The sequence below is a fragment of the Microcaecilia unicolor genome, chromosome 4, assembly GCF_901765095.1.
Source record: "Microcaecilia unicolor chromosome 4, aMicUni1.1, whole genome shotgun sequence".
NCBI classification, from domain to species: Eukaryota; Metazoa; Chordata; class Amphibia; order Gymnophiona; family Siphonopidae; genus Microcaecilia; species Microcaecilia unicolor.
The window spans coordinates 40,668,095-40,692,881 of record NC_044034.1 but is presented as its reverse complement, the minus strand read 5'-3'; the positions used below and the strand labels follow the sequence as shown (position 1 = coordinate 40,692,881).

The following is a 24,787-nucleotide window of genomic DNA, read 5'->3' as shown; positions in this document are numbered from 1 at the left end:
ACACAATTCTCATTTATTTGATATGGATGAAAACCTTGGCCTGTATATTTTTTGCACAAAGTCATATTCACTAGATACTTACCTGAGGAGATAAAAAGCCCTATTAAAAAAAAAAAAGGAGAGGAGAATTGAGATGTCTAGGTCATGATGTGTTCAGTTCCCCCTGTATTTTATAAAAGGCTCTGCTAAACATGGAGCCTTTTGTAAAATATGTATACGGATGTACAGGAATGAATATACATTTGCCTTCATGTCCAGTAGGAGCAGCAATTTAAAAATGCTGCACGTGAGAGTCCTGCTCTCCCAATTGTGCTTCAGCTTTTACAGTCACTGTTTCCATCAGCATCAACCCTTCCCCCCCCACCCCTATACATACACACCCTTACAACATCAAAAACCCCTCCATCCCCAATCTCCCCCTGCCCGAGTGTATTGCCCTCTCTCTCAGTCCCACCCCTAGCACCAAGTGGTTGCTTTCCTAATTACCAAAGGTGGCTGCAGGAATGATCTCTGGATGCTGTTGCCTCATGGACACTGGCATTCAATATGGTGCTGGTCAACCTCTAGTTATAGTACTGTGAAACTACTGCTAGGATTGCTGGTATCATTTTGAACCCCAGCCCCCACTGGGTAGGGCAGTCTGGGGATATCTCCTGTCCCTGTCATTGGCCACCAGGGAAATCCTCAGGGCAGGTGCAAAAGCCCACTGGTAAATATTTTCATATAGATGTGTTTTCCCGTTGTAAAATGAGAAATTTACATCTGTGTGTGGGGATTGCCCAAGCCAGATCTTGATCGCACCTTCTAGAAAACTGCATTCCAGATAATTACATGCATAAACAGCAGCATTATAAAATTGCTATTTGCACACATATGCAATCTACACATGTAAATGTTGCTATTTACACATGCAGGGGTGAGGTTATCAACGTGAGCTACTATTAAAATGTGTTATTTTACCACTGGTCCATTTTATGCAATGAGACCTAGGGGTTCTTTTACTGAGGTGCACCGAAAAATGGCCTGTACTGTTGTAGACGCATGCATTAGACGCATGCAGGTCCATTTTTCTGCGCACCTGCAAAAAAGGCCTTTTTTTTTTTTTTTGCTGAAAATGGACATGCAGCAAAATGAAAATTGGCACGTGTCCATTTTGGGCCTGAGACCTTACCACCACCCATTCACTTAGCGGTAAAGTCTCACGTGTTAACCGGGCAGTAATCGTCAGTTTGCGTACAATGCCGATTACCGCCCGGTTAGCATCATGCGCAGGAAAATAAAATATATTTTCTAGTGCGCGTACTGGATGCACATAAAAAATGAAATTGCTGCCCGGGCCATGCGGTAGCCAGGCGGCAATTCCAAATTGCAACGCGTTGGGTGCGCGTGGGCACCTATGTGGCTTAGCAAAAGGGTCCCCTAGTTACTAATAACTGGGGTTAACAGTAAAATAACACATCTTAATGGTAGCCCACATTGATAACTTCCCCCGTCTACTGTCTAGGTGGCAAAGGCTCATGCGCTATTCCTGTGCTAATCGGTTAGCGAGCAGCGATACACCTGTGCTAACCGATTAGTGCAGAACACACCTACTCTCTGCCCCCAGTGCTAAAAAATAGATTCTATTTTTTAGTGCGTGGGTAGCACGTACCAATTCCAAAACTACCATGGGATGCCTGATCTCCACAGATCTCCACAGGTCAAAAATGATGTGTTAGAACTTCATCAGAGCAAATCAGATTCAGAAGTTAAAAGAATCTGACGGCAGTTTCCCATCTGAGGAGAAATTTATTATACAGCAACTGTCAATGGACATCACCATGATAGCTGGAAGCGTCAAGGTTGTACTGCTGCTGAAGAGAACAGCTTTTGCTAAAAAACAACAGTGATAACTGAATTGCTCAGAATCTCAGATCACCCTGTTCTTTGCCTATTCTTTCTTGGTTTTCTTCTTAAGGGGCTCATTTTCGAAAGAGAAAAACATTCAAAGAGTGTCATATAAAGCACCATTTGGACGTTCTTCCTCTCAAAGCGTTCAAATTGGTATTTTCAAAACCTATTTCGCAGACGTTTATTCAATTTCTCTGCAGTGCGTCCAAATCACAAGGGGAGCATGTCGGGGGCACTGTATGTTTTATACCCATAATGGAACAAAAAAAATGTCTAGGACTGAAACTTCAACATTTTGGTGTAGATCTGTTTTCAGAACAAATAAGGTACAAAAAGGTGCCTTAAATAGCCAGATGACCACTGGAGGAAATCAGGGATGACCCCTCGTTACTCCCCATAGTAGTCACTGGCCCCTTCTCCTACTCCCCAAAAATGTGAATAAAAATAGTCTGTATGACAACCTCAGATGTTATAGCCAGGTCCATTACAACAGCATTCAGATCCCTAGAGTAGTCTAATGCAGTGCACTGTAGACAGGTGGACCCAGGCCCATACCTCCCCCTACCTGTTACACTTGTGGTGGAAACTATGAGCCCTCCAAAACTAACTAAAAACCCACTGTACCCATATATAGGTGTCCGCTTTACCCATAAGGGCTATTGTAGTGGTGTACAGTTGGGTTTTGGGTGGGTTTTAGAGGGTTCAGCAGACAAGGGAGCAACGGTGAGGTGTGTACCTGGGAGCATTTATTTGAAGTCCAGTGCAGTGCCCCTAGGGGGTCCCATTGCTCTCTTGGCACATCTGGGGAACCAGTCTGCTAAAAATACTGGCCCCTCCTACATCCCAATGGCTTGATTTTCTGCATTTTTAACTTGTGCATTTTTTTCCGAAAATATCCTAAAAAGATAAACACACAAAGCACAAAACCTTGTTTGAAACGGTATTTTTGAAGAAGAAGATGGACACTTTTCTTTTTTCAAAAATGGGTATTTTTCCTATTTGGATTTTGGCTATTTAGCGTAAAACGTCAAAAGTCTGAGTTAGATGCACTATCAAAAATACCCCTTCACGTCTCATTTCTGTTTGCTCACCAATGGCCCAAAATCTCATTTCTTTTTTTTCTCTCTCCAAAGGCCAGAAAATCAAAAGCAAGAATGCAGGTGGCTTTAGGGGCCCTTTTACTAAAATGCATTAATAGCATGGGACTTTCCCACACACTAAGCCTATTTTTAAGGCTTTTTTTCTTTCCTTATTTTTTGCAGGTCTCATGCTAATTTTTACACTAGCACAAGAGACCTACAAAAATATTAACATGGGAGGCACTAAGGGTAGAATTCTATAAATGGTGCTCAAAAATTGGCACTGGTAAAAATCGCAATGCCATAAAGGGCACTCTGGGATGAGGCCCTTTATAGAATAGTACTCACAGCTGATTCCCACACCTAAAGTTTAGTGCTGGTATTTACCCCAACTGAAATCTGGTTTAAATGTCGGTGTCCAGCTCATGGTATTTTGGTGCATAAATAGCGATATTCTATAACACTACGCACAAATGTTTAGAACACCTTGACCTGTTCATGCCCCACCCACTGACCCTTTTGGGGTGTGTGCTATGGGATTTAGGCACCCAGTGTTACAGAATAGCTAATCCAAATTAGCCCCAATTTACTTCAATATAACAGGTTGTTGTCCTGGACAGTTTTGCCTTCGTGATAGTGTTGTACAGTTTAAAAAAATTGTTGAAGACTAAGTTTTTTGTGGTTGCGTTTTTTTTTTTTTTTTTACTATTTTGCTGCTGTTGTGGGGAATTTGTTGTAGCGTATTCTGCCATGTATTGTCCGGTGCTATGATGTGTAATGGATTATGAATGTATTATTGGAAACCACTTAGTTTTAGGTGGTCTATAAATTTTTAAATAAATAAATAAATAAATAATGCCAATTGATAGTTAATGGTTCATTAACCAATTTAGTTAGCACACGCTAATTGGAATGCACTAGCTGGTAACCACAGACATGCCCATTCCCCACCCATGGCATACCTCCTTCCAAAAAATAATTTCAAATATTCATTAGCATGCACTTAGCATGCAGAAAATGCAAAATTTCCACAAAATGCTTTAGTGCAATTTGTGGTAAGCATTTTCCCACATGCTAAGCCTGTGTTAGGAGAGATATGATGGAGGTTGATAAAATACTGAGTGGAGTGAAACGGGTGGACGTGAGTCGCTTGTTTATTCTCTCCAAAAATACTAGGACTAGGGGGCACGCAAAGAAGCTACTAAATAGTAAATTTAAAACAAACTGGAGAAAATATTTCTTCACTCAATGTTTAATTAAACTCTGGAATTCATTGCTACTACAACTACTACTTATCATTTCTATAGTGCTACTAGACGTACGCAGCGCTGTATTGCCAGAGAATGTGGTAAAAGCAGTTAGTTTAGCAGGGCTTAAAGAGGTTTGGATAATTTCCTAAAAGAAAAGTCCACAAGCCATTATTAAGATGGACTTGGAACAATCCACTGCTTATTCCTAGGGATAACGAAGGTTCCTGGATGCTCCTCATTACATATATAAGAGATATAAGATAAGTTATTTTGACAATTGATCAAGTGGTAGTTTAAATAGTTTCCTTCCTACCATTATAAGTGTGTGCCCTAAGTACCTTTTATATGAATATTTATTTTCACTAAAATTTGGATGGAGGGGGTGGTCAATGATTAAAGACTGCTATGGCTGATAGACAAGAGTATTTTGTCATAACACACAGCCAAATCATTATCTATGAGACATCCCCAAAATTCATGTAATATTGTACTGTGTGACACTCACTTTTCTATTTTTCTACTTTTTGCATATGTTTGCTGAGTTTTGATAACTTAACAAGTAGAACGCCTAATTCGTTTTGACAGTATTCCTAGGATAAGCAACATAAAATGTATTGGACAGAAAAAATATTTATTATACCTGAATATACCTGCTTCAATAACTTGCAAGCGGTATATACTAAATTAAGGGGCCTTTTTACTAAAGGATGTTAAGCCATAAGAGCATAAGAACATAAGTGTTGCCATACTGGGACAGATTGAAGGTCCATCAAGCCCAGTATCCTGTTTCCAACAGTGGCCAATCCAGGTCAGAAGTACCTGGCAAGATCCCAGAACAGTAAAACAGACTTTATGCTGCTTATCAAGTCTGTTTTACTGTTCTGGGATCTTGCCAGGTACTTCTGACCTGGATTGGCCACTGTTGGAAACAGGATACTGGGCTTGATGGACCTTCAATCTGTCCCAGTATGGCAACACTTATGTTCTTATGCTCTTATGGCTTAACATCCTTTAGTAAAAAGGCCCCTTAATTTAGTATATACCGCTTGCAAGTTATTGAAGCAGGTATATTCAGGTATAATAAATATTTTTTCTGTCCCTGGAGGCTTGCAGTCTTAAGGGTATGTATGTTTTCTAAAGGGAGTTACTCCCTTAACGTGTGTTAACAGTGTTACCACATAAGTGCGTTAAGGTGTTGTACAGTAATATACCTGTTAGCACGCACGTTCGGAAACTTTTCTGGGAGGGGTGATGTGGGGTGAATATCCACAGTTAGCGGCTAGCCACTAAGGAGGAGATTCTATATGTGGCGCCTAAACAATTGGCGCTGAAATCAGTGCCAACTGAGGGGTTCTTTTACTAAGGTGTGCTGAAAAATGGCCTGTGCTGGTGTAAACATGTGTCTTGGAAGCACGCAGATCCATTTTTCAGTGCACCTGCAAAAAAGGCCTTTTTCTTTTGCTGAAAATGGACGTGTAGCAAAATAAAAATTGGCGCTCATCCATTTTGGGTCTGAGACCTAACCGCCAGTCATTGACTTAGCAGTAAGGTCACTCACGTTAACCATGTGGTAATTGTCTACACACGTCAAGTCAGAGTTACCACTTGATTTTTGCCGTGTACCAGAAAATAAAATAATTTCCAGGCACGTGTAGCGGACGCGCGTCAAAAATGAAATTACCCAAACTGACACACATTGGGCATGCGTAGGTCCTTGCGTAGCTTAGTAAAAGGGACCCTAAGTGTATTCTATAATCAGCACCTAGATTTAGGCGCCGATTATAGAATACGCTTAGTTAATATTTCAGCACCTAAATCTGCAAGCACCCATTTACACCAATGAAAACTTGGTGTAAATTTCTGCATGCAGATTTAGGCGCACTAGGCCATATTCTATAACTGGGCATATAAATTTTGAAGCACCCATTTCCCCACCCATAACCGTGCCTCTTTTTTCCTGCACACATTAGAAGTTTGGCGCATATCTTTACAGAATACTCTTAGGGACTTGTGCACCTAAATTCTAATCAGTGCCAATTAGTGCTCATTGCTTGTTAAGTGCTGATATTAGTGCTCATTTGCTTGTTAAACCAATTAAGTTACGCATGGTGTTATAGAATCCGCGCCAATTTCGGTGCCTAAATCTAAGTGCACTATATAGAATCTGAGGGTAACTGGCTATATCACATTAAATAGCTGGTTAGGAGCGGATATGCAGCGCCAAACCGGCTATATTTAGTGGGTTAAAATAAGCTGCATAATTAGCAGGTTTTACTCCTGACGGAATTCTGCATGACTGTGGAGTTCAGAATTCACGATATCGCTGCAGAATGCTGCTCACCCGCCCTGGTAGTGTAGTGGCCTCAGGGGCAGGAAAGAACCCCACTCTCTACTGCCACTGCTCTCTGACTTATGCCATGCTTTTTCAAAATGGCCACCAAGACTTGAAGCAGTAATCTCGTGAGATTACTATTTGAAGTCTCGGCAGCCATTTGGAAAAAACATGGCACCAACAAGAGAGTGGTGGCAGTGGGGCAGGAAAGAGTGGGCAGGCCTTTGCGGCCGAAACACAATTCGTGTCGAGTCCATTTTACTTTGAATAAAGCATCTAATGTGAACTTTTTAGTCCATTGGACACTTTTTTCTGCATTATCCTTCGTGTCACCCCCGCTGTGTTTGCTCATCTGGTTTTATTTGTGCGGAGGACTTTTGTTCTTATTAAACAGTATTTAACCAGCTAACAGCTAATTTTCAGCAGAAGATTACTGCTGAATTTTTGCAGTTAGCGCATAGGGCTAGATGTCTTGATGGGTGAGAGTCGTGAGACAGGTCAGATTAGCGGCCTGAAATTTGACTGGTGAAGAGGAGGCGGGGGCATGAAGGTTCGCCTAGGACACGCAATACTGTTGCACGCATAAGTAAGATTGTCCAGATTCGCCATTTGATTGGGGTGAAATCGGGGATATATTGATTCTGTTTAAAAAAAAACAACTGATTTGTAAACGAGACTTATAGTCTACAGCCAGGTAGGAACTCAACCTCAAGCACTTAAAAGGTAACTTGAAAGGAGGTTTGATAAACAGGAGTGGAAGTGAGCCTATCTAGTCCACTGTAAGCAAGGAAGCCAATTAGGACAATCTAAGTTTCCCCTTCCCAGCGCAGCCGTCATCCCCATTCACTCAAAAAAAGCAAGTAAACCTATGAGCTGATGCATCCAACTTGCCGTTCTTTATTGTTGGTAGCATTTTTAGTTAATCTCGTTTATATTTTCAAACATGCCAGCTTGTGCAGCACACGGATGTACACAGAGGAAGTATAATAACGGCATAACTTTTCATAGGTACAGTAGTAATTTGTTATAGAAGAGATTTGCAAGGCTGCAACAATGTGGTCTTCAGTCCACACATTCACGTCACACTACTGCCTTGAGCAGGACACCCGGCGCGACAGTCAGTTTGGGCAGTCGGTGCTGCAGAATCTGTTCAGGGTTTAGAATCCAACTGCAGCCCCCTAGACACTTTTTTTTTGTTCTGTTCCAGGCCTACACCCCTTCCCGTGCACTCCGCTCCATGGATAAATCCTTCTTATCTGTTCCCTTCTCCACTACTGCCAACTCCAGACTTCGCGCCTTCTGTCTCGCTGCACCCTACGCCTGGAATAAACTTCCTGAGCCCCTACGTCTTGCCCCATCCTTGGCCACCTTTAAATCTAGACTGAAAGCCCACCTCTTTAACATTGCTTTAGACTCGTAACCACTCGCCTCCACCTACCCTCCTCTCTTCCTTCCCGTCCACATTAATTGATTTGATTTGCTTACTTTATTTATTTTTTGTCTATTAGATTGTAAGCTCTTTGAGCAGGGACTGTCTTTCTTCTATGTTTGTGCAGCGCTGCGTATGCCTTGTAGCGCTATAGAAATGCTAAATAGTAGTAGTAGTTATAAATCTTAATCAGTGGTCAGCAGTTTCAGCCTTCTGACGTCACCATCTCCAGTCTATTAAAACCCGAGCTCTCCTTAAACTTGGTACTTGACAGCCGATCCCATTTCAGCTCGCGCTGTTCGATGACGTAGACAGCTCAGTAGAAGTAGAAGAAGAATCTGATGCTTGGCGAAATTTCCCGAAAGCCGCCGGCGGTTTCCGGAAGAGGCAGGGCAAGCTCGGACGGGGCGCTCCGCTCACTCTTCTTCTGTCTGCATTGCTTCGGTTCCTTCCAGGCTGGAAGTCTTGGGTGCTCCGTAGGCATCTGGGGTAGACGTCGTCGCACTCGGGCGCGGATTCTGCCGGGCTGCTGTTGCTTCTTTCATTATGTCCCTGCTGTGTTATAACAAGGGCTGCGGGCAGCGCTTCGATCTGGACAAAAATGCGGATGGTGAGGATCTAGGGCACAGCTCTGAAGAGAACGGGCATTACAGGCGTAGGAAACAGTTGTGTAGTTATAAGACTCTGTAGACGCCGAGATGTGAGGGTAAATCAAATGGGCAAATCCTTAAGGCAGCAGGAGTGGCCGGAATAGATGGGCCTCTTGTCCTCCTTATCTACTGTCATTTTGTTTGTTCCGTATGAGTGACTGGGATTAGGAATTTCTATATTTGTTCATGAATATCCTGGGGGGGGGAGGGGGTTGCTGTGATCAAAATATGATCAACGCAAATATATGTATCCTTCGACCTATTATTACATCTCACAGGTTACTAAAGAATGTTAAAGGTGCGTTAGGTCCCGTTGCATAAGATGAGGCGTGAAGTAAAGACACATGGTAATGAACGATCCTGTGCTGTAAATATGATTGTATTTACCAGTGAATCTATCGATTAGAGGGAAAAGGATGATCTCTGTCAGGCTGTGGAATGGGTTGCTGGTGGCCCTCATCGAGGCTATTACCATGGGTTGCAAAAGTTTGGGCATGAAGTCATTAGAGTAGTACACAACTAGATTTGGGAAAGCAAGGCTATCCCTGGAAATGAGCTATAAGAAACACCAGGCACTTGTGATCTAGACTGGCCACTGGATGGGCATCAGTTACACCCCAGGTAGTGGTTTGCCAAAAAAGTTGGGAACTGCAAGGTTATGTCAAAGAACTATTTTTACACACTATAGTAAATTGGACCGTGAGACAGTTTTTTGAATTTAGGATCCAGCCTTAATATCTTTCAAGCCCATTGTTGAAACTTCCCTTCCTACTACAAATCATTTCTATAGTGCTACCAGTCGTATGCCGCCTTCCTGTAGTTATTTTAGGGTCTTATTCAGATTGTTGGCCAGTCTGTGGTAATAAGGCCTTAACAGTGCTGCACAGTGCCAGCAGCGTATGCTGGTGATACCTGTTCCTGAGTCAATTACTTTTGTTCCACATATCACCGTGGCCCAGGTTCTGATCAGTTCTTTACCGTTTTCTTGTTCAGTCTCCCACCTCCCAGTCTTGAACTCCTTACTCTGTAATAAGCCAACCGGCCACCTTGCTTTCTTTTAGACAGTGAGCTTGATGTGCCTACCCTTCTTAATACTACTCTTCTGTTGCTAGCACCAAAGAAATTAAGGGGTCCTTTTGAAAAGGTGTGCTGAAAAATGGCCTGCGGTAGTGTAGGCTCAGGTTTTGGGCGCACACAGAATCATTTTTCAGCACACCTGTAAAAAAGGCCTTTTTTTTTCTGCCGAAAATGGACGTGCGGCAGAATCAAAATTGCCGCACGTTTTGGGTCTGAGACCTCGCTGCCAGCCATAGACTTAGTAGTAAAGAATTTGGGTGATGGTGACCTACGTGTGTCATATGCCACTTGGCATGCATCCCAAAAAAACCAAAACTATGTATATTTTTCAGACGCGTGTAGTGGACGTGCACCAAAAAAGAAATTACCGCAAGAGCCATGCGGTGGTCAGGTGGTAACCCAATTTTGGCGCACGTTGGGCACGCATAGACTCTTACGTGGCTTAGTAAAAGGATCCCTAAAGTTATACATTTGCCTGCACAGCTCTTGGGTACGAACTCGAGTTCTTGTTTTGATCTCAATTCATGCTGACCAGCACTGGATTTCCTGACCTGTGCACCTTAAAGTTAATGAGAATGTAGATGTAAAGATCACTTAAGTAGTCAAATTAGGGGCGCACAATCCTGGATGCCAAGGTTGAATTTTTAGACAACACGGGGGTTTTGTGGAGCCTTTTATTATGTAGAATGACTTTTTTCAGTTGCTGTGTGCTCTGCTGAAATTGCCCCAGGATCCCCAAAAAGTAGCTTAGCTACAGGATGGCAAGTACTTTCCCTCAACAATTGCTATCTCAGCCTTGTGCTGTCACCTCTACCCTATCTGTTTTATGTTTCTGCTGCTTCCTCCCTTTCTACTCCATTATGGGGACATCCACCATTTCAAACTTGGGACTCTGTGCATATGGAATTGCAGTGCAATTCAAATATGGCAGTGACAGGAAAACAGTCCAGACATCCTGTGTACCACCCTTTTCGGCAAATCCAAAGTACCATTTTGCACTTCCTGAGAAGTGTAAGGCAGACTCTCCAACTCTCTTCTGATAATCGGAAAACTCAATTATTGAGTGCATCACTTTGGCTTTATATTTCCTCTGCGCTGAGGGTTGGAGATGACGCAGCAAGTAAAGAATAGTTGATAATAGGAAGCAAGGGAAGTAAGACTAGAGAATGGCAAAGGCTAGATAAGGAGGGTAATAAAGTGAGAGGATAGCAAAAGACATACTCTTCATTTGAAAGAAGCAAAGCATCTAGAGTAGTGGAATAAGGTAATTAAAATATAAAAGTGAAATGAAGAACAAAAGAAAAATCAAATGCACAAAGTTGTTGGCAATATTTTGATTTTAAATTGAAAATATTTGATTGTAATATCTCTATATATAAAAGGCACCACCAACGTTCTAAATGAAGCCTCCAGCCAGAAGTGTGAAGGGGGAGAGATATCCGGTTTCCCCATGAGTGTCTGCCCCGCCCTCGCTCTCTGTGTAACACAAACAGTGAAGGAAAACACAGCAAAGCACGAAATCAAATCGCTCTCTCTGTAACAGTGAAGGACTCAGAGGGGGGAGGGGAGAGAGGGCAGAAGCCCTCACTATCTGTAACACAAACACAGCAGGAAACTTAACACTGAAGGACTCGACTCCGAGGGGGGAGGGGACAGAGAGGACAAGACAGCACAGGGGAAGGGAGAGAGGGCAGAGGGCAGGGACACACACACTCCCACATGCACACAGAAGAAAACCTTGCAAGCCCCCGTTTTATTTGCATCAGAAACGGGGCTTTTTTTTACTAGTTACCAATAAGCTACTTTGGTATCTCAAAAATTAAAACTCCTTGAAGTTAATACTCAAAACTGTAGTGGAATTGTCTAAGCCTTGCTGCAGCATTTATGTCTGTGTTGCTACAGGAAATGTAGAACCAAGTGTGGTGGTCTTTGGAATTGAGGGGAATGAAGAATTTTGTCAGTTCCTAAGTTTAACTTGAGCAATGCACCTTAGTAATTAAAACACAAAAATGTGATCTTTGAGATTGATAGCACATCTGCTATGTACTATAATCTTAATCAAAGTGCTTTGCCTTGTCTTTGTGTTCTTGATTGTGTGCAGAAATTTGTAACTGGTTTATCTTGCTCTAAATGGTGCGTATATATATATATATATATACACGCACATGGTGTCTGGAAAAAAAAAACAAGATCCCAACATTTTTCCAAATAACCCAAAAATATCCCATTGCAGCAGAAGTTTCTGCCTAAAATTCGAGACATTTGAGATGGAGCTCCAGTGCATCGAGCTAGTAAAACAGGTGGTCTCTTAAAACCACAGAATTCATTGAACCAACAGCTCAGTGGCGTCAAAGACTTCATCAGTGTGTCAAGGCTGAAGGAGGACATAGTAAAAACATTTTTTAGGTATATTAAAAGCAAGAAGCCGGCAAAAGAATCAGTTGGACCGCTAGATGACCAAGGGGTAAAAGGGGCACTCAGGGAAGATAAAGCCATAGCAGAGAGATTAAGTGAATTCTTTGCTTCGCTGTTCACTGAGGAAGATTTGGGAGAGATACCAGTGCCAGAAATGGTATTCAAAGCTGACGAATCAGAGAAACTGATTGAAATCTCTATAAACCTAGAAGATGTAATGGCGCAATTTGACAAATTGAAGAGTAGCAAGTCACCTGGACAAGATGGTATTCATCCCAGAGTACTGATAGAACTGAAAAAACTATTGTTAATAATATGTAATTTATCCTTAAAATTGAGCGTGGTACGGAAGATTGGAGGGTGGCCAGCGTAATACCGATTTTTTTTTTTTTTTTAAAGGTTCCAGAGGAGATCTGGGAAATTATAGACTGGTGAGTCTGACGTCGGTGCCGGGCAAAATGGTAGAGACTATTAGAACAAAATTACAGAGCATATTCAAAAGCATGAATTAATGAGACAAAGCCAACATGGATTTAGTGAAGGGAAATCTTGCCTCACCAATCTTACATTTCTTTGAAGGGGTGAACAAACATGTGGATAAAGGTGAGCCGGTTGATATTGTGTATCTGGATTTTCAGAACGCATTTGACAAAGTACCTCATGAAAGACTCCAGAGAAAATTGGAGAGTCTTGGGATAGGAGGTATTGTCCTATTGTGGATTAAAAATTGGTTAAAAGATAGAGAGTAGGGTTAAATGGTCAGTATTCTCAATGGAGAAGGGTAAATAGTGGGGTTCCCCAGTGGTCAGTGCTGGGACTACTGCTTTTTAAACTATTTATAAATGATCTAGAGATGGGAGTAGCTAGTGAGGTAATTAAATTTGCTGATGACAAGAAGTTGTTCAAAGTGTTGTTAAATCACAAGAGGATAGTGAAAAATTACAAGAGAACCTTATGAGAGTGGGAGACTAAATATCATCTGCCATTTGGATGCCCAATGTGAGCAAGTGCAAAGTGATGCATGTGGGAAAGAGGAACCCGAACTGTAGCTAAGTAATGCAAGATTCCACATTAGGAGTCACTGACCAGGAAAAGGATCTAGGTGTCATCGTTGATGATACATTGAAACCCTCTGCTCAGTGTGCGACAGCAGCTAAGAAAGCAAATAGAATGTTAGATATTTATTAGGAAAGGAATGGAAAACAAAAATGAGGATGCTATAATGCCTTTGTATGGCTACATGGTGCAACCGCACCTCGAATATTGTATGCAATTCTGGTCCACCGGATCTCAAAAAAGATATAGTGGAATTAGAAAAGGTACACAGAAGGGTGACGAAAATAATAAAGGGGATGGGACAACTTCCCTATGAGGAAAGGCTAAAGCGGCTAGGGCTCTTCAGCTTGGAGAAGACAGCTAAAGAGAGCTATGATAGAGGTCTGTAAAATAATGAGTGGAACGGGTTGATGTGACTACAAAGTAGTAAATTTAAAACGAATTGAAGAAAATATTTCTTCACTCAACGTGTAATTGAACACTGGAATTCTTTGCTAGAGAATTTAGTAAAAGAACTTAGCTTAGTGGGGTTTTTAAAAAGGTTTGGATAGCTTCCTAAAAGAAAAGTCCATAAGCCATTATTAAAATGGACTTGGGGAGGAAATCCACTGCTTATTCCTAGGATAAGCAACATAAAATGTATTGTACTGTTTTGGGATCTTGCCAGGTCATTGTAACCTGGGTTGGCTACTGTTGGAAACAGGATGCAGGGCTTAATGAACCTTTGGTCTATCCCAGTGTGGCAATACTTACGTTATTATGACACTTTCAGCGTAAATCATGAATCTATACTAATGTATTTTCAAAGGTCATACTAAATGTTTTTAAACAAAGTATTTTGAAACTATGTAAGGGATCCCGTTTTTTTCTGGACACCGTGTCTATTTTTAATTGCAGCTAGTTTCTCCTGTATAATTTTTCATAGTAAATTAACTGAAGAACTGTTTTTTTGTCTTTTTCCAGATGCCTGCACCTATCATCCAGGTGTTCCAGTTTTTCACGATGCACTAAAGGTGTGTATAGAGAGAGCCTTGTTTAGGTCTTCGACTGGATTTAAAGCTTCTCTATAGAGGCTGACCAAAACGGAAACTTACCACCTGGTTTCTGCCAAAACTGAAAATGTAAGGTTTGTTGTGTGAATGTGAACCAGTGAGGCTCACTGAGGATTGTCAAACCCCACAGGAGACTATTACCCTCCAGTCCCCTGCGAGCACAGGCTGAGAATTGGGAGATCCATTTTAACAAGGACTTCTCAACAACAGTGCCGTAGTGAGGGTGGCTGACACCCGGGGTGGGTCGCCGCTGCGCACCCCCCCCCCCCGGGTGCAGCACGGTGCACCCCCCCCTCCGGCGAGCACCCTTCCCCCCCCCCCCCAGAGCGCATTGTTACTTTAGAAGCGAGGGGCGGGCGGGAGGGCCGATCCGCCCCCGAGTCCACGTCGCTGGGAGCTGCGTCGGCTCCATTGGTTCCTTGCTCTCTCTGCCCCGGAACAGGAAGTAACCTGTTCCGGGGCAGAGGGAGCAAGGAACCAACGGAGACGACACCCCCCCCCCCCCAGCGGCGTGTACCCGGGGCAGACCGCCCCCTCCCCCTTCCTACGCCACTGCTCAACAAGTCTGGCATGTTTAGTTTCCCAAGTCAATCAGATGTAGTTAAATATCTTCTGAGACAGGAACTTTGTGAGCATGTGCTTAAAAGATGATTACCAGCTTTTTATGCTAACCCAAACTTTGCACAAGAGAAAACATTGACTTAGTTACAAAACTGATTAAGGATAAGCATGATGTAGATTCTTACTAAAACAAGATAAGAGTCCAGACACTGGACTACACTGCAGCCGTTATACCAGCCTGATACGTGGTCCAGAACTTAAAAAAAAAAAAAAAAGCCCATTGATGTTACTGAATAGAAGGACTATATGCTCTGAAAAATAATTTCTCAAATATATAAACTTCTCTTCGTTGTAATTTCAATTCTCTACTAACACTATAAGCTGACCAGTACTTGTGTTAGAAAGGAACGGTTCCTTTCTCAAAGAATCTAGCTTCTGCACACCACAAGTTTGATTAAAATGCCACATCTTCCTCATATCCAGCAGAGCCTGGAAATTCTTTAGAATCATCTAAATGGTATCTAAACCAGAATATATATAATAATTTAAATAACCTCATGTTCAGTTCTCTTTAAATTAGTTACCTTATTTTCTAACTCCTCTTACTCTTACCTATCTATATGTTAACCATCTCTGTGACCTGATGTGCAACTTTTTTTAGTCGCCTTACTTTCTAACTCTTCTTACTGTTACCTGTCTATGAGCCCTGTTTACTAAGCCACGCGGTAGGTGTGTAAACTTTTTAGCACATGCTAAAAATTAGCGCTCACTGATGCTAGAGACACCCATAGGAATATAATGGGTGTCGCTATCGTTAGCATGCGCTAAAAAGTTAGCATGCCTACAGCACAGCTTAGTAAACAGGGCCCTGAATGTTCCATCTTTGCTTATACTCTACACTGCCAATTAAAATGTTCTGTTATGTATTGTTGACTTTGTAAGTAGTATACGATGCCATATTTTGTATTGTTGAATATTTTTGCTGCTGTAATTGTTTATTGCTCATGTTTAATTTATTCTTACAATACAGCACCTTGACTGAATTCCTTCAAAAAGGTGGTAAATAAATCCTAATAATTAATAAAATATATTTTAACTCCAAGCAAAATAGCCTTCATACACTTCAAACATGGACCTCTGCTAATAAAAACTGAAACTAAAAGCCTCCGTGCCTTTACAATGGCTGACTTTGTGGCACATTTGGAATGACAGCTGATCTTATATCTCCATATAAAGAGGCTAATTCCTAAAGAGCTTATCCCAGATTTACAGTCTTAAATTCCTGCTAAACCTTTGTATCAAGAGCATTTATTTGGTGCATACTGTTTACATCAGAATGCAAGATCATACCTGCATTAGTTGCAATCGCATTATACAAAAAGGAATGCAAAGAGTAGCCCCTTCCTCCCCCCAGACTACCTTACAATTCCTGGTAGTCTAGTGGTGTAATCAGGGATGGAGTGAACCCCAGTTGCTCTTGCACATGGTCAGCTGTACTCTCAAAGTGGCTGTTGTGATCTCTTGCGGCAGTCTTATGAGATTGCCACTAGAGATCTTGGTGATCATTTTGAGTGCAGGGCCAACATGGTCAGGAGCGATTGGGGATTACTCCAGCCCTTATTACACCCCTAGACCATAGAACCCACGAGCGAGAAACGGTGATTAGAAATTCAGTAAATTATGATTTCTACAAACACGCTTAGAGGCTCATTTTCAAAGCACTTAGCCTCCCAAAGTTCCATAGAAACCTATGGAACTTAGCCTCCCAAAGTGCTTTGAAAATATGCCTCTTAGTGTTATCACTGTGGCTGAAATGTACCAAACATATATGGAGAAAATGCTGGAGTAGTGCTGTGGTCTTACAACTGGATTTCCCCTGAAGCAGCTAGGTGAAACAGGGTTTCCCTGTTGAGATGTAATGCGACTGGCTATGCTATATGCAAGTGTAGAAGACTGGTGATTCTTTGACATTTTGGAAGGGACAATTTGAAGAAGTGTCGTTTATATCTTGGATTCCTGTTGGACTGCTGGTGTTTTTCACTGTGCTTTATTTGTTTTTGAGAGGAGTTTTTTTCCTTGACCTATGATGGGTGTTTTCCTTTAGCTCTATAGAATTGTGAGGAGCTAAGATATGTTCAGTGAGGTCTTTTTTTTTTTTTTTTTGCCCTCCACTTTTCAGCCAGCGTGATAACACTAAGCATATTTGTAGAAACTATAACTTTGAATTACACATCTAGACTGCCAGGGATTGTAAGATAGGCCCAGGGGTATATCCATAGTTAGGCGGCTGGGGGAGAAAGGGGGGGAGAGAGGCAACTCCTGTTCAGAGGGGGCAGGGAGGGAGACACAGGACAAAAGCACAAATTTTCGGCTTCCACTGAAAACACATGGTTAGTTTTCAGCAGAAACAAAACCATGGCCGTAGCCTTTTGGCTGAAACCAAAACCAGGCCAGTTTCAGCACTGAAACCGAATTCGATTGGCCTTCGTTTCAGAAAGTTGAAGTAGATATTTTATTCACCTAACAGTTCTTTAAAAAAAGATGTTTTATGTGTATATGTGTTAAATATATATTTGGTTGGTGGTATGTGTATGTGGTGTAATATTGGTAATATAGAATATCTGGAACAGAGTTCAATGTTTAAAGGTCTGTTATTTTCAGGGAGTGGAGGAGTAGCCTTGATGGTTAGTGCAGTGGGCTAAGAACCTGGGTAACTGGGCTTAATTCTCACTGCAGCTCCTTGTGACCCTGGTCAAGTCACTTAACCCTCCATTGACCAGGTACAAAAACAGATTATGAGCCCAGTAGGGACAGAGTAAATACCTGCATAGAATATGTAAACTGCTTTGGTTTACCACCGAAAAGGCGATATATCAAGTCCATAACTCATAACCCTTCATCCTTTCCTTTTGAAATTTCAGTGGAGTACAAAATCATAATACTTGAAAGATCATGTTACTTGAGCAAGCAGGGAAGGATGACCTCAACTCTCTGTTTAGAAGCAGTTTTGAATAAATCCCATAAGAGATTGAAACTGTTTAATCTAACTTGGTACCTGTTTTAGTGGAAAAGGAGGCCACACATTTCACAGCTGTCTGTCAGGACTTTATCTGAGCAGTTCTGAACTAGAAATGGATGGAAATTGGATGAGTCCTACTAGAGGTTAATCGATTTGAACATCCTGAACTGTACAATATCTCTGTTGCAAGAAGAGATTGGGAGATGTTCGTAACAATAGATTTATCTTCCTTCATTGGAAGAAACATTGTTTATTTGAGAGAGTTTCTGGAGTTTTATAAGTAGATCATGTGGTCCTCTCGTTTACCTTTTTTTTTTTTTTCCTTTTTCCAAAAGGCGGCAGTGGCGATCCCCATAGGTTGCCCTGCTGCCAGCACCGACCTCTTCTCCCTATAGTCACCCGCCTCTTGACATAACTTCCTGTTTCCTTAGAGGCATCGTGGCAGGGCAGCCTGTGGGGAATCACTGTTGCCTTTGGGAAAAGAAAAAAAATAAGGTAAACACAGGGAAGAGGGTTGAAGAGGGAAGGGGGGAGAGATGCCAGACTGGTGGGGGCGGCATCATTTCATCCCTGCGGCATATTGCCTTGGGCCGCCTCTGGCAATCTGCATATCATCATTCAAATTGTGGAAGCTTCCTTTGTCCAGTGTATATTCACAAGCGTAGATTGAGCTAGGAACTATTCTAGCTGAAATAAATGACCTGTCTTATGTTCTCAGCTTTTGACGTATTCAGTACTTCTTGGAAGATTTCAGCTTTTACTGTTGCCACTAGAGATCTTGCATGGTTTGTTTATCCAGCCTGTAAATTCTTCTCAAATTTTTTGCTTTTCAATCCTTTGTATTTAACTTGCCTATGCATGAGGTCTGCCTCCTTGCACCATCAGCTGTTCAGCTATCTATATTCCTAATGATCAAATTCCCAGTTGCAGTGGCAGTCCAAATCCTTTCCTTCTGTGTGTGTGTTCCTGGAGACGCATTCTGGATGCGGGAGGTTAGTGCATCACCTTGAGACCAGGCTGTAGTTGCAGAATCACTTGCTATAGAATACCTTCCACCAAGGTGGTGATTTTTTTCAGGCAGTCTTTTCCCTTCCAGGACGGCACAGGAACTGCCGGAGTGGAGATGGGATCATGGGACTACTATACCATAATTCTTGGAAAGGGGTGGGAAGGTGTTTCTCTATTATACCCCTCTGTCTCCCTAAGTTCTTATGGATCTGCCAGTGTAGCCTCCAGAAATCTGACTTTTTCTGTGAAAACTAAGAGCTTTTTCACCAAGATAACTTTACGTTTCCAAGTATTCTTCCATTTTCTTCAAGATGCTCTGTATTCAGACAGGCAACCAAGTTACGTGAGGAAGACTGAGGATGAGACGGGGTTGGGGAAGAAAGCTAGACCAGAAAGTTGTAGGTAAAGAAGCAATTTCTTCAAGTACATCTTTATATGCTGTAGGGGGTGGGGGATAACTTTATGAAATCAGTTACTAAACAAACTGTATCAGATCTCGAAGGAAGAATCCAAGGTTTAATGGAGTGGAGGAGTAGCCTAGTGGTTAGTGCAGTGGACTTTGCTCCTGGGGAACTGAGTTCAATTCCCACTGCAGCTCCTTGTGACTCTGGGCAAGTCACTTAACCCTCCATTGCCCCTGGTACAAAATAAGTACCTGAATATATGTAAACCGCTTTGAATGTAGTTGCAAAAACCTCAGAAAGGCGGTATATCAAGTCCCGTTTCCCCTTCCTTCCCTCTTATCACACACATTTTTATGTAGCTTCTATATTTTACATAGAAGTTGGTTGCTATTTTCTAAGAAACTTTGTCAAGGTCGGGTCTATGTGATCATATCAGCAGGTATCCTACAAACGGTAGATACACAAGTTATTGGTAGACAGCTTTGGGAGCATTATTTGGGCTTCCTGTTTTGTAAGGGGGAATATTCATGTTAACATTGTGCTGGTCTGTCTATCTTGAACTGGTATTTGTACTTTACCAGAGAATATGCATCGTCCTTTTTAAGGTTGGTAGCTTTTTTTTTTTTAGAAAATAAAATTTCTTGCTTCTGTTTTTTACTTCCATAATCTAGCATGAGTTTACCCTTTTCGGGGGTTGTTCTTTGCCATTTTCTCTTGGTTAATGAGAAGTAGTAATTGGCCTTTTATCAAGTGTAGTCATTTGTACTCTGACTCATCAGTGTCTGGAAAGTGCTGTAGACATGCTGACTGTGCACAAGTTACATGGACCAAATTTGTGTTCTTACTGAGTTGCTGTTTTCAGAATGAAAATCAAATAAGTAACGTAAGTTTTTAATCTAGTCTTCAAGGGTCCTCCCCCAACCCCCTTAAAAGAAACACATATGATTTCAGTTGTTTAAAGTCCCCAGCTGGAATGGTTCTTGATCTGTTTTTGAACAAAACTGTTTTATGTGAAGAAGCACCATCTCTAGTGTACATTAAGAGGACAGCTGACTTTTTGGGTTTGGCTATGGCGCCAAAACCAGTCCAGAATCCTTTTTTTTTTTTTCTGCCTGGTTTTGGTTTCAGCTGAAAGGATATTTTTAATTTTTTGGCCATGTTTTTGGTTTCAGCTGAAAATTTGTGCTTTGTCCTGTAAATCTCTCCCCCCCCCCCCCAACCTCTAGGTCACCCTGGTGGGCTAGGTGTTTAATTGGGACGGGGGGGGGGGGGGGGGCGCTACTCTGATTGCAAGTTAATGCACTTATGATTTTGCACAATATTATATGCTAAGTAGAATGCTCCAAATAAATGCTTTTGGTACAAAATTTTAGCGAGAAGTTAAGTCTGTGAATTTGGAATAAGCGCCTTAGAAATTTAGCCTCTGTGGAATTATGACATCAGCTGTTACTCAGAGTGTGGCGTAAAGTCAACCACTGTGAAAACACTGTAGCTTTTAGTTTTTCCACAGCTGCGGTCCATGTGTGTGGAGGTAAAATGTGGTCTTTCCTTATTTTAAATGTATTCTGGTTTGGACACTGGGATTAGTAGAGGGATGCAGACTGCAGGCTCTGACAGTCCCCTGCACCATTCGCTGGTTCACATTCACACAACCAGTTTTCGTTTTCAGCTGAAACCAGGTGGTGGTTTTTCAGTCAAAAGCTTTCGGACAGTTTCAGTTTTAGCCGAAACTGAAAGTTTGTCTCTGGTTTATGTATTTCTGATTTCTTGTTTCCATATATTTGAACAGAGGAAGATAACAGGTTATCTGACATACCATTCACATTTTTTATTTTTAATTTGTAGGGCTGGTCATGTTGTAAGAGAAGAACAACAGATTTTTCTGATTTCTTAAGTATTGTGGTAAGTATATATATTTCACAGATTGGATTGCTATATATGTGTAAAAAATATTCTACCTTGGTTCCTTTTTTTGTGGACAGGAGTGATTAACTGAGCAGTTTATTTGTTGTTTAATTTTGCTGTGGGGGTTAAGAGATAAGACCCCCTTGCAGCTGCCATCTCCTTTCATTGGCTTCATAGGGTTCTCAGTGTGCTCTCATCTTATTGTAAACGTTAAGTTTTGCTGTCTGCCAACTGCTAGGATGTTTGTCTTTTATACCAGTATTTCCCAAATTGTGCGCCGTGGCAAACTCATAGGGGTGCCTGCCGCGGGGCAGATGAGAGTTACGCCGAGCGCTGGAACAATTGGTGAGGTATTATTCATCTTCCTTTCTCCACCCCTGCCTGCCCACCCGCTCGCTCACAGCATGCTGCTGGCAGCGATGTAAGCACTGCCTTTGTCCTGCCCCCGAAGCCCTCTTTGTACAGCATTCCACCTACGTGGAAAGAGGAGATGGCTTCTGGGGCAGGCTGAAGTCAGCGCTTAGCTTTTAGAGTGATTCATGAGGAGGTGTGCATTTTTCACATTCAACCTTGGCTGGAGGGACACTGCTGGTTCTTGTGTTTTAGATTTGAAGGCTTGACTGTTGTGTTTGATTTAATGGACTACACTGACAGTGAGTACAGGAGCTCCCTGAAAGCTTCGTTTTCTCCAGTTACAATGTCTGTGTGAGTGGGATTTGTCAGTAGTGCAGCTGTTTTGTGTGGATGTTGATAGACGGATAGGTACTATGAGGAAACAATTACCATGAGCTGAAAATTAAATTTGAAGTGTGATTGGTGAGATTGAGAGTGGTGATGGGTGAGGTATATGTTGAACTATGGCATAAGATTGGTTCTGCTTAATGGGGATCCACTCATTTTGGATTTTGGGATACGAGAGGAGAGGTAGAAAGGAAAGTGCACATTTTGAAACATGACATTCTCGCTGAGCAGTGTGAGGAGAGGACAGCGGGAGGGTTGGTGAGGAAGGGGGTGGGGTGGGAAGGCATTTATTGTTCGGTTCTTAGAGGCTGACAACCTCTGAGGTAGAGGGTGGAGTCTGGGCACATTGCACCATTTGGAAGACGTAACCTTTAGAGAAATGCTGTTCTAAGTCTGATAATACATAGATGCTGGGGAGGGGTGGGGGTGCGGAGACCTGTGTGGCTGGGGAGGGAGGGGGTGCCATGAAAAATTGCTCAGAAACTAAGGGTGCCGTGAACCAAAAAAGTTTGGGAACCACAGTTTTGTTACTGTTCCTTTCAAATTTGGGTTATACTTTTTCTTATTTAGATACTAACATGAGCCCCCCACCCCCCCACCCCCTAAAAAGCAGTTCCAACAGTACTGGGATGGAATTCCAAATATCACCAAAATAGACTTCAGTTGCATAAATGCTGTCTCTTAACTCTGCAGATACAGAAAGTTTTTTTTTTTTTTTCATTGTACAGTTTAATGCTTTTATGTTAGAAGATCACGAAATGAGAAATGCTCGAAGGCTCTTTGCTTTCTGTACTCTAATTTCAAATGAGTGGAGGAGTGGCCTAGTGGTTAGGGTGGTAGACTGGTCCTGAGGAACTGAGTTTGATTCCCACTTCAGGCACAGGCAGCTCCTTGTGACTCTGGGCAAGTCACTTAACCCTCCATTGCCCCATGTAAGCCACAGTGAGCCTGCCATGAGTGGGAAAGCGCAGGGTACAAATGTAACAAAAATAAAATAGATACTATTGGAGATTCTACATGGAATGTTGCTAGTCCACTAGCAACATTCCATGTAGAAGGCTGCGCAGGCTTCTGTTTCTGCGAGTCTGACGTCCTGCACGTACGTGCAGGACGTCAGACTCACAGAAGCAGAAGCCTGCGCGGCCACATTGGTTATCTGCAAGGGCCGACTTCTACATGGAATGTTGCTATTCCACTAGCAACATTCCATGTAGAATCTCAGATAGTAGCAACAGTGGAGGAGTGACCTAGTGGTTAGGGTGGTGGACTTTGGTCCTGGGGAACTGAGGAACTGAGTTTGATTCCCACTTCAGGCACAGGCAGCTCCTTGTGACTCTGGGCAAGTCACTTAACCCTCCATTGCCCCATGTAAGCCACATTGAGCCTGCCATGAGTGGGAAAGCGCGGGGTACAAATGTAACAAAAAAAAAATACTGGATTTTACTGAACCTTTTGCAGCTATCTCTCATGGATATGCTGAAACTCGAGATGAGGGCTGTCCAGGACATAATTGGAAACCACTCCCCTATGGCATTTCTTTGGAGTATGAAGTAGTCAAGACCAGGATATGGGCCTTTCTGGTGAGAGGCACAGTGAGAGGGCCTATTTTTTGACCATGCTGAGAACCCGTTGTCCATTATGGCCCCAGAGGTCAGACGTCAGCTTTGGCTTTGGTCTGGTTCTCTGGGTTCCTTTTTCTGATCCCGAGTCCACTTAGGGGCAGTGGGTTTGTAGCACAATAATACAACACACAAGTGTCTTGTCAAAAGTTATTTTATCTAGAAATAGGCTTACAGCACTTCTTGTGTCTCATGGTCTGTCCGTCTCTCTGATTCAGTGTGTGTATCTTTCAGTGACTAAGGGGGGGGGGGGGGTATGGGGATGTGTTTCTGAAGGTGTGTTTGTGTCCTTCTCTTTGTCCCTCTCTAGGTTCTAGACAATCAAAACCTCAATCCATACATATATGCAGATGATGTCACGATCTACATCCCGTTCAAACGCGATCTAAAGGAAATCACCAACGAGATTAACCTAAGCTTCCAAATCTTGCACTCCTGGGCGGACGCATTTCAGTTAAAACTCAATGCAGAAAAAACACAATGTCTTATACTCACCTCACAACATAACACAAGTAAATTCTCCACAATAACCACCCCAAACTTTTCCCTTCCCGTCTCAAACACTCTGAAAATTCTTGGAGTTACCATTGATCGTAATCTCACACTTGAAAACCATGTGAAGAATACAACTAAGAAAATGTTCCACTCCATGTGGAAACTCAAGAGTAAAATCTTTCTTCCCAAGGGCTATTTTTCAAAATTTGGTACAGTCAATGTACTGAGCCACCTGGACTACTGCAATGCACTTTACGTTGGCTGTAAAGAACAGATCAAGAAACTTCAAACTGCCCAGAATTCTGCAGCCAGACTTATATTTGGAAAATCAAAATACGAAAGTGCAAAGCCCCTAAGAGAGAAATTACACTGGCTCCCACTTAAAGAACGTATCGCGTTCAAGATATGCACGATTGTTCATAAAATTATTTACGGAGACGCTCCATCATATATGCTTGACCTTGTGGACCTCCCACCCAGAAATGCTAAAAGATCTTCCCGCACTTTTCTTAATCTACATTTCCCTAGTTGCAAAGGACTAAAATACAGACTAACACATGTGTCCAGCTTCTCCTACATGAGCACGCAGTTGTGGAATGCACTACCAACTCACTTGAAAACGATTAACGTAATAACTAACTTTCGCAAATCGTTGAAAACCTACCTCTTCAACAAAGCCTACCACGAGAATCAATAACTAATCCACAACACACCACCACATCCTCTCTTATTCTGATTGTCTTATCTCCATAATTGCTTGATTAGATCGACTTGTTAGCCTTGATATCTTTGTAACACCAATTAT

At 42.2% G+C, this 24,787-nt stretch overlaps 1 protein-coding gene across 1 annotated transcript in view; it reads left to right on the top strand.

Moving 5' to 3' along the window:
* Positions 1 to 8,265: 8,265 nt before the first annotated feature.
* The window catches only part of CHORDC1 (cysteine and histidine rich domain containing 1), a 75,247-nt gene continuing 58,725 nt past the window's right edge, over positions 8,266 to 24,787 (top strand). The window contains exons 1-3 of the mRNA XM_030200167.1: positions 8,266 to 8,590; positions 14,142 to 14,191; positions 21,068 to 21,124. Coding sequence (XP_030056027.1) covers positions 8,527 to 8,590; positions 14,142 to 14,191; positions 21,068 to 21,124 — 171 coding nt within the window. The 5' untranslated portion in view covers positions 8,266 to 8,526. The remainder of the gene's footprint in view (positions 8,591 to 14,141; positions 14,192 to 21,067; positions 21,125 to 24,787) is intronic.